This window comes from Wyeomyia smithii, chromosome 3 (assembly GCF_029784165.1).
Source record: "Wyeomyia smithii strain HCP4-BCI-WySm-NY-G18 chromosome 3, ASM2978416v1, whole genome shotgun sequence".
Classification (NCBI taxonomy): domain Eukaryota; kingdom Metazoa; phylum Arthropoda; class Insecta; order Diptera; family Culicidae; genus Wyeomyia; species Wyeomyia smithii.
The window spans coordinates 211046648-211057530 of record NC_073696.1 but is presented as its reverse complement, the minus strand read 5'-3'; the positions used below and the strand labels follow the sequence as shown (position 1 = coordinate 211057530).

Genomic DNA, 10883 nt, shown 5'->3' with positions numbered 1-10883 from the left:
TTTCGCAGGTAGCCTTCCAATCTAGGTTCAGATTGAGCGGCTTTGATGCGTACGAATGAGGCTTGCTTTAATCCTCGGTAATTGCAACATTAGGCTAATTCCGAAATATTTTATAAATTTTAAGCGATGAGCATAATGGGTACGTAAGATGGGGTGAATAAAATGATGAAGTATGGCCAATTTATGGGATGTTTGTGTCGGATTCATTTCTCTTTTTTCTATGATCAGTGCTAGTGCTTTGGTGGGCGAACTCTAGGCTATTACGCTTGATAAATGGGAATTCAATTCTACGATTAGCGGTGATCCCTGAACACCCACCGTGTTGAGCCGTCTGCTGTCGTGGTCACATTGCGTTTTGTAGTTCTACGCGATTTATGAAACCACTTCAAATAATGGCTTAATACAAATCTAAATAACAGTAACAGTTTTATCTTCAAGTTCCAAGTTTTTTTTTTCCTATTTGATAATCAAACTACAAAGATGATACAACCAACAACTGAGTCCAAATGCTGAAAGGAGATGAACAAAACAGTTTCTAGTAGATAGATTTAATAGATTTCCTTGCTTCCGATTGGCTTCTAGTCGGTCACAGTTTGATTCCAGTTATAGCCGTTTTATTAGCATTTTAAAAAGTATCGACGCCATAAAGACGGTTTAATGTAAATATTGACTTTACAGACAGCGGTTTTTTTCTATCTGATTTATGAATGCCGGCGGGGGTTGCAGTTCTATTTGTAACTTGGCAAAGCACAACGGGGTTCATTCGTCGTTTATCGACGATCTGTCATCCTTTTGAACGCCGGCTGATGTCGATAGTGGTGGAATCGCTAGTTTTTCATTCAGCGCTGTTGCGTTTTAATTCAACATGCACACTGGACGATATTATATATACATACAGCAGGGTAGCCCAGAACTGCTTTTTGTCAGCAATCTTTTGAAATCAATTGCGTTTCTATATTTTTTGTGTATTTTGTGTACTATAGCAGAGTACAAACTGTATTCATAGCAGAGTACAAACTATACATTATTCTATTTAATCATTAAATGCAGTGTACCGTACCCTGGAAAATCATTCAACTTTCTGAATTTTGGCGTCCATTTCATTTTCATTGAGAAAGTATGTGCTATACACAAAGGTTTTCAAGGAACAGGGGTTTTGTCAAGACATTTACAGATACCGATGGTCTTGCTCAATAATTTGATGTTAAGAGGAAAGGAAAGTTAATAATTAATAAGGTTCGATGTTGGTTCACGATACGCACAGATTATTTAGTTGTAGTAGCTTCGTGCTGAAAAAAAAGCATAAATAAGCATATTTGCAATGCAAATGTTGGCGGCTGGCATCTTCTCGGTGCTTAGTAATTGTTTTTTTCTGTTTTGATCTAATGAAAAACCATTTGTCCTAAATTGATGCATGGCCTATGCGGGGCTAAAAACGTTCTGTTATCGTGAAGAAAAGAAACTTTTTATGTGGAATTTCATTTGATGTTTGTTTATGGTTAACAATAGTGTTGGAATTGTGTTTTATAAAAAATCAGCAAATACTTGTTAATGGCGCAAACGTTTCAAAAAAATAATTTGTTTCCATTTGCTCACGCGTTTAGGTTCGTGCTGCATAAACTCGCAACATAAAAAGTAAGAGATCCTGAGATGAATTTAAAATGCAGACTATAAAAAGTATCTGCAAAGTTATGAGAACATCCATTTAGTAAATAAACTATGCTATCTAATCTTGTACAATACACATTAAATTTGTCATCGTTACCCGTGGAACTCTAGAATCCTGCACAAGACTGAAAATTAAGTTTAAAAGCACATATTTCACCCTCTCGTATGGTTGAACGCATATTTCAACTAACTATCGTCGGCAATAAGCTGCGATTATAAATTCCAATTATCAAATAATCATAATTTAAGCCCCTGCGCCGCCGTCTATCGCGGGTTGTTTGCAGGTGCTCCGATCAAGATACGCGGTGCAACGCGCCGTCGAACATACCGTCGTAAATTATCGGACTTCCGTTGTTCGCTGATTGTGCTACCGAGATTATGAACCGGAGACCGTAAAGCGCAACCTGGTTGTCGCGGTTGTAAATGTACACCGCAGGAGAGGATCCTTTGATGTTAGCGCGTAAAGCGCGCATGTGCGTCCATTCGTGTCCGCAAATGTCAACGTCCGTCTGATAGAAGCTGATGGGTTGAAGTGGTCCCCCGCAAATCCTGTCTCCGTCAAGCAGCAAGATCCTTACGATTTCGCAGACGGGGCATTTTCTTCTGGCAAAACTTTTGACTTTCGACGCAATCAGTCTTAGTTAACAATTAGGTCGTTCGTAAGCTCCATACGCTAAGGATGCGTTGTTCGGCGTGCAATTATTACACCTGGAGCTACTTCATTGCCTTCGCGGAGATTTTCGTGTCCTTCAAAGTGGCTTCGGCTTTGCTGGCGTGCTCCCGTGTTAACGACCTGGAAAGGGATATCGGATGCTACGATGGTGAGTAACTATTGCCATGATCCAGTTCGAGGAAGGAAAAAGGGAGCTTTTGACGGAAATATTAATAATTAAGCACTTTATTTTTAGTTGAACCAATATTTGTACTGCTGGTTTTGTACAATTTCCTTTCACTGATGCTCATCATTGGAGTTGCCAAGGTTTGTTTGTGAACAAATATTTACCTCATTATTGTGGAGCATTTGATCTCCTGTGTGAAGATAGTTCCTCTGGTTTTTGTTGTTATCGGATTGCAATGTTATGTTTCGAAACGTGAAGGTGTCGAATAATTTGAAATGTGAAGATTTTAATACCTGTGTCAATAATAATCAATAATAAATTATCAATAATAAATTTACTCGGCAAGTTTTTTGCCCTAATTGGAATACATACGGCATATTGCAATTCACCTACTTTAATTTTTACAACCCAAAAAAAAAACATTCAACCTTAATATTATAACATTTTTTATAATCACTAATGTGAGTTTACCTTTCAGCGTATGGAAAAATTACTTCAAATCTATCAAACTTGTACTATCACTCTAAAAGCATCGGCCATTGTTCGGCGAGCAGTTCTCTCTGCAACAGAGTATGATGAATCTAACGTCGAGAAAACAGTAGCGGAGATGAAAATCGTTATAATATTTACCCGTAAGTATACACCCACTTTTTTATTTGTAACTGTATGAATGAATAGTTATATTACCGTTCACATCTTTTTACATAAAGCTTAAATCTCAAGTGAATTACTTGAATTTAAACTCTCATGAGTAAATACTATTCAATCTATTTCTCATCTTATTTCTGCATAAAATTGGTCTACAGTCGATTTGATGCAAAGCTCAGGCTATATGTTTTTTGAGTATTTTTGTCCACTGGTTCCTAAAATGACTATGGATTTCCTCTCTGAAGTCTGGTTTTTAAAATTTTCTGTGCGAACAAGCATATATCTAAAATTTGCTTGCACTTCTCCGAGTTTTTTATTTGCTGTAATTTTAAATAATATTATACGAAAGGGAATCAACTGATTTGTACTTATATTTACCTTGTATATGTATGCAACGTTCATAAATTGATTTAATTAAATTCATTGAAAAAAAATCGGAACTGCCATATAGCGGTCAAAAATTGTTTTTGTAGGTCACGAAAGAAACTATTTTTGACAGTTGAAAAATCGATAGAATTTTATACAAAAATGCATTTTTGATAAAATACTAAACTAAATTTAACTTCTTCCCAAAATGTATACCTGAAACTATAGAATATTTTCGGAAATTATTGGCCTATCGCACAAGCACAACAATGAAAAAAATTACCGCCATCAATATTTTTGCAAAAATAACCATCTTTAGCTGAAATATAATACTGATACTTAGTTTTTTGATAGAGCTACCGACTTACTTCCGCATGGCTGTGTGTTCTGACAAGCGAACTGCGTTGTTTTATCAACAAGTTGAAGACAATTTTCAAGTTTGTTTTTTTTTTTTGCTGAAAAGTTGTAAGACTAAAGTGTACTTAGGAGCCCCACATATCAGAAGAAGCCCCACATAACGGTATATTATTTTTGTATAAATTTTTGATCTGGCTGAAGCCTTGCACAGAGGTTCATATAAGCTACAGATTTTTTGAATTACGACTAATTTTTGAGAAGGGCTTAGACGTCATTCACAGATTACGTAAGGACTTTTTTTCGGAATTTTTGACCCCCTCCCCTTATAATAGGCATTGTAAGATTTCACATTCCCTCTTTCTCCACTCGTCCCCCAAAATCTTATGCAATATTTTTTCTCTAGAAAAAAATATGGAATTAATTCTAAAACATGTTCAATTTAAAAAAAAACTTTTTTTATTGAACAAATTCGTAGAGAATGATAAATAGAACAAGTTAACCAACTCAGTTCATATCATGTAAACAAGCTCAAGTACATATTCATTCAGTTTGGGTGGAATCGTTGCCTGCCCTTGGTTCATCTGTTAGAATCATAGTGAGATATTTTCAAACTGAATTATTATTTTTTATCTGAGCCAAAATAGTTTCGTTAGATTTATGTGATGTTCTCAGTAAAGTTGTAAATATCATACTTGCCGTTCCAGAAAAAATACACACCAAAGAAAAACAAATTGTTCTTGAAAAATATGTTATTATAAACTGAATATCCCAAAAACTCTTTTTTAGGAACTGATTTTTTTTTTCACAAAAACTTCACAATGTTAGCTAAACTGGGAGAAAAAATTAAACTAAAAACCCAAGTTAGTCCACCTGGCAGTGAGACGCAGCCTTTCTCATTTGAACTTATAATTTGTTTAAATAGATTCACACGAACACTTCAGTTTTCAGAAAAAAAAAACACCTTGATAACAATTTTTCTCTCTAAACTACAAATTTTTTCAGCCATCAGTGAAACTATACCGAACATTTAAGACATAACATTCGATTCTATATCATTCGATAGAATATCATTTTAGATTCGATTATTTATAGTTGTTTTTTTTTTTTTTATTTCAAATATGACTTTCTAGTGTCTTCGTTAAATTTGTAGATAATATTTTACTATCTTCCAGTAAAAAAAAAACACTTTAAAAAATAAGAAAAAAATCTCTTCTAAATTTCATAACATTTTCAGTTTCTAATTCTCTAAATTCAGACAAGCATCATTGTTGAGCTAACATTGTGTAGTTTTTGTGAACTTTAAACAGATCTTAAAAAAGCGAGCTTTTTCAAATATTTAATTTGTAATTATTTTTTTAACCTTATTTTCTAAGAATTTTTTTTCTCGCGTTTTTCTGAAACGGCGAAAATACTATCTACAACCTCGCTGAAGACATCACATAAATGTAACAAACCATTTTAACTCAGATAAATGAAATTTATTTTTGAAAATTTTAGTATTTTTTCATTTCTTTATGATCGGACTACCATCAACGTTCATCTAACCTTTTGTAGTTTTCATGGAAAAACTTTTTTTAAAAATAACCATTTTTAATTATTTATTGATTGTTTTGATAAGTTGATTTTTCTCAAAAAGAATTTCTGACGGTGCATATTTTTTAGAAAGACAAAATATTATCGACTATTTTACCCAAGACGTCGAACCGATAAAATATTTAGTTTTGGCTCAGACGCGGTTCAAACATTCCTAGGACATCTTCAGCGGTGGTCTATTTTTGGAAAAAAAAAACTAGATTTACATAAGCAAAACCTGAATAGAACTAGGTAATATAGACCAACTTCGCGTTTTCCGCAGCGGTGTCGTATATCATGTTGTTTTAAACCGTTGACATCTCTCACCATGTCAAAAATTCAATATTACATGCTATCAGTTTCCCATGAGACTTGTTTCAATATAAAGCGAAAAGAAATTCGATTATTTTTAGGCACATTCAAATATTACTTTGGCAAGACACTCAATATTTACAAGACTTAGCATTATGGATTCGACGGTTTGAACCAAACGTTAGTATTTTTTTTTGATGAATCAGAATGATCGAATAATTCATGCTGCAAGTCGGGCTTCGGGGGATAACGAAAAATATTTGATGTGAAAAATTTTTGTTTTTTTTATGCGCCCGCACACACGTAAAACACTTATATGAAAATATCTGGAAATGAGGTATTTAATCAAAACGTGATATTTTACCCACCAATTAGTATTTTGGAGTAGTAGGTTTTAGAACAATCTTTATCCTGTTCCAAAAAGTGACGAAAATTTACCAAACGTATACTGCCGTTCCAGTCATAGTAGTCCCATATTCTACACAAACCTTATGCACGCTGGGACAACTATGCTTGGAACGGCAGTACACCAGTTTAATTTTTTTTACGGTTTAGATCTAATATAAAGCAAAATTTACAACACCGGCGCAGCAGTGAGTTTGAGTTTGTCCCAAAAAAATAGATCAAAAATAATAATTAAAAAAAATTAAACTGGGACATTCCTTTTAAATTTGTTAAATATCAAAAATACATATTTTTGTTCAATTATTGTCAATTTTCGAATTTCAAATTACTTCCTTTGAAATAATTTCGGTTATTATTTTATAAAAATTGTATAAAATGGAGTTAACATCGCTGCTTTAACATATCCAAAATTTAAAATAATTTATAAAACGCGCCTGAATTGCGTTAGTGAGTATAATGGAATTCTGACTTATAGTCAAATATGAACGCTGTCGGTAGAGTATTGGTTAAACTGGTAATTTCAGGTAATATTTCAAATACAAACAGCAACAAGCTTCTCGTGCTCGATGCAAAAAAGTCAGCTAGTTGTGATTTAGGTAGTCCAACTCCTCAGAAGATGGACTACCTACGGCAATCCATCCCGCAGTTAATGTTCGCTTTGTTGAACAGGAACACAATTTACACCAATACACCAATTATTGATAATGAACTCCAACTTCATAAACGTTTCAACGTACCAAATAACGTATGCGTTAAAAAAAATGACTTTTTTCGGATGGTGATTAAAAAATAACTAAGACAGATAATTGAGTTTGATCAATTTCCCATGGAAGGTAATCATGTTAGCTTCCTCGCAAAAAAAGTTTACGTCATTGCGTGCGGCCTTTCGTCAGTTAACCGGAACATTCGCCATGGCGGAAGAAAACATGCGTGTAGCCATGTTTGTTTGTTCTTTCGTCGTTTTATTTATTAATTCCTCCTCAGTTTGCGCGACAAAATTGTTGGTGTAGATCTTACGCTTCAGATTTTGCCAGAAATCCTCGAAGGGACGCAAATGTGGGACGTTGTGTGGGTCCGCCAACTTGGGTACCACATCGATACTGAGCAGCTCCGTCTCCTCCAACGATCGCTTCGAGTGGTGAGTCGACGCCATATCCGGCGAAAACACTGCATCTTCGGCTATTTGGTATTTCTTGATGAACGACGCAACTTCCGGCAGGCATTTCGTACTATAAATTTCCCCGTTCACGGCCAGTCCGGAGCGGAAGAAGAGCAACTTTGACATCCCTTTCTTGCCGATTGTCAGCCACAGCAGCATCTTCTTGGGGAACTTGGTGTGTGAAATTAACTTCACCTCGGTGCACACTCCCTTCATGGGTGAGGTAAAATACGAAGTGCCCTGCCAGTCTTTGCCATCCAGGGTGAGACAGGTTTCGTCGTCCATCACCACCGTCACGTCGTGATTTGCCGTGGAAGTTACTCGACTGACCTGACCGCACTCATCAGGTTAACTATTTCAATAATAAATCTGATAGACCACCTATCAGTGCTGGTGTACCTCAAGGAAGTATCTTGGGTCCAGTTTTATATAATATTTTTAAATACTACACCAACAACAACAACAATATCGCACGCTAGCCTGGGGGGCTAATGCGGTCTAGATCAACTAGATTAGTTGAGAGAATTCGTTATCGATATTGTTTTTGGCATATTTTGTATGTTGTAGGATAAGTACAACGATACACCGTGCCCCAGTGCTGAGTCGAGAAAATTTCCAGTTCGAAAAGATCCTCGACCTGATCGGGAATCGAACCTGATATCACAACCGTGTGAGATAGCTAGCCGACCGACATCGCTAACCACAGAACCACGGGGACCACTGACCACTTTAAAATACTAATTTATGATAAAAATCTAACTTTCAAGGAGCACGTTGAAATAATCCAAACAAAGTGCATTAAATATATAAAATGTTAAATATCCGCTTATCAACAGAAATTCTAGACACAGTTCATCGAAGGAACCAGCTCTTCTGAGAGCAATCAAAAGATTTCGTTCTTTCAAATAACTGACTCTTCTTATCAGCTCGCGAGCGGATTGCCTGCATCCATATAGATTCAAAAGATCAGTGAGCCAGTTTTTTCGCTCTTCGTTTCACATCCATTCGTGTGCGTAATCGGCGTTAGCCAGTCCCTGTGCCTCTGTGTGAATTGTGGCAAGCTGATTTTTTGCATGCTCTCGCGGCTGGTGGAGCAACCAACCGTTAGTAGCTGGTTGCTGGGAGTTTTATTGCAGTTTCGCGCGACTTTGCCCTTGGTAAGGGGGTATAAAGTTTCACATCTGATAACAAGCTATACTGATAAAAAAGTAGAACGAAGAGAGCGAGTGAGCTGTTAAAAAGAGCTAGTTCACCTTAGTGTGCGATCCCGCTCTGATCCGCTCATTGTACTTTCCCACCTCTAACACTATTTTTTCTACGTCTAACACTAATTAAATTACTCTCTGAAAACAATGTGGTTGTCCTAAAAAGATTCAAAGTAGTCAGTAAGGTTGATTTACGGCCTCCGAATCCAGAAATACAGTTATAAGATGGTATTTGGTTTTGGTTATTTATGGCTGTTTTTCTGATCGGAAGTTGCCACTTGGGATTTCAAAATGGCATCTGGAGTCGATTTCCGGTTTCCGAGCATTTCATTTATTCATTCGCTGGCTTGAAAGTTATCATTTTATCATTAGGTAAGCAGGCTGTATAATTCGTTTACGGATTGGGTCTTTCGATCTAAATATTCATTTTAAAGTACGTACAAAAGAAGGAGGATTAGTTCGAAGATAGTCAAAACTGCGTAACTGAACTATTGGAAAGTTTTATTCACACTCACGCAAAACAAAAATCGCGACGAAAACCATCTTATATCGATTACGGTATATGTTCACATTTTCATTTTTTTCAGTCATTTTCAGTCTGGAAGCACTGGTGATTGCTGGAGCCTGCCGAAAAATCCGCCGAGAACAACAGGAGCCCCAGTACTATGTAGACGTGGTCTAGGAATTCAATCGCAGCCTAGCATGCGCTCCATGGCGTTGTGATCTCGAGGTTTGTGTCAAAAATTCACTCCAGTGGGCGAGGCACGACATGGTCCTTTCGAAGCGGGAAGAGGAAGTTAGCGGCGCACAAAGGACCCCAGCAAGTAGACTCCCCGAAATCAACATTTTTCGTCCAGACAATATATACATATTTACATATGACATTTATACTAAATGAGAGTTTCGTCCCTTTTTGCGCAAACTACAAATTTAGAATGCTTCCCAGTCAATTCAGACTTTATAAAACGGTACAGCAACTAGTGATTTAGAACAAATACAGCCTTTTTGCCGATTCGTAATGAACGCTTGATCCTACCGTCTTGGTTGTTGGTTTTCAGCTGATGACAGATCCAAAGCAGGTTGAACTTACAAGAAGCTTAAGAGAATAATTACCACATTTTATCTTTTGAATGTAGGTTAGATATCTTATCTTGTGATTCTCACGCTTAAATTTTTACTTTTGTGTTTCAAATAAAAAAAAAACGATTGATTTATCTTAAGAGCCAGTTCGCGAGAGGCGCAACCGCATGTTGTTTTGATACTCTCCGATTGGGCTGAAATTTTCAGCGTTTGTTTGTCTATTCAAGGTAGGAAGTTTTGCAAAATTTCAATTTTTTTCATTGAGGTTGAGTGGGGTAAAACGGTCCTTGAAAATGATGTGTCCAAAAACGTCCAAAATCTTAAAAGTGCAATAACTCCTGCTAGACTTGATGGATTTTTCTTAAAATTTGTGGTATTATTCTACACTAAGAGTACTTCAAAATGCATGGTCACAATATATGGCAAAGAGGCAGATTGACGAAAAAACGGATTATTCTTTTAAAAATTGTCAATTTTCAGGGTCATCCTACTCTTTTCAACATCGCTAGAAAAATATCTGAATATGGCGTTTTGTAGTGCAACTCAAGAGCTTTGATGTCATGTAGAGAAAAAAAAAAAGAGTAGGATGACCCTGAAAATTGACAATGTTTAAAAGAAAAGTGCGTTTTTTTCGTCAATATACCTTTTTACCATATATTGTTGTTGAAGTACTCTTAGTGTAGAATAACACCACAAATTTTTTGAAAAATCCATAAAGTCTAGCAGGAGTTATTGCACTTTTTAGATTTTGGACGTTTTTGGACATTTCATTTTCAAGTGCCGTTTTACCCCACTTAACCTCAATGAAAAAAATTGAAATTTTGCAAAACTTCCTACCTTGAATAGACAAACAAACACTGAAAATTTCAGCCCAATCGGAGAACATCAAAACAACGTTCCTCAGAAAGGCGGTTGCGGCACTCGCGAACTGGCTCTTAATCTCACTCAGCTCAGGACATTTCTTTAACTTACAAGAATGTGTGTATGCGAAGTGATACTTGGTCACATTTGACGAATGAAAGATACGATTCACCGGCGGCACGCCGCTCGTAGCTGCATAATGTGTGAACTAATTCCAGTTTCAGGTTGAGTGTGACTGACGATTTGAGATGGCAAAAGAGAATTTGTTCCGTGCATTGACTGAGTGAAATTGGAATTTTCAGCCTTCGCTGACCGAATGTTTCAAATCGGATTAACCGATCAGATAAGACGGTAGAAATCAGCAACAAATTATGATCTTTTATATTTGAGTAATGCTAATTTGACTGGCAG

At 36.2% G+C, this 10883-nt stretch overlaps 1 protein-coding gene across 1 annotated transcript; it reads left to right on the top strand.

Annotated features, from left to right (window-relative positions):
- The first annotated feature begins 2168 nt into the window (after window positions 1-2168).
- On the top strand, window positions 2169-9561 carry LOC129732186 (uncharacterized). The gene is made up of 4 exons (XM_055692783.1): window positions 2169-2489; window positions 2577-2647; window positions 2986-3139; window positions 9119-9561. Exons 1-4 carry the CDS (start codon window positions 2348-2350, stop codon window positions 9211-9213), a joined length of 462 nt encoding a protein of 153 aa, XP_055548758.1. The 5' UTR covers window positions 2169-2347; the 3' UTR covers window positions 9214-9561.
- Window positions 9562-10883: the final 1322 nt, after the last annotated feature.

Coding starts and splice junctions, on each gene's coding strand:
- LOC129732186 (XM_055692783.1), top strand. CDS start 2,348: ATGCGTTGTTCGGCGTGCAATTATTACACCTGGAGCTACTTCATTGCC. Junction 2,648..2,985: donor TCATCATTGGAGTTGCCAAG/GTTTGTTTGTGA, acceptor TTTACCTTTCAG/CGTATGGAAAAATTACTTCA. Junction 3,140..9,118: donor AATCGTTATAATATTTACCC/GTAAGTATACAC, acceptor CATTTTTTTCAG/TCATTTTCAGTCTGGAAGCA.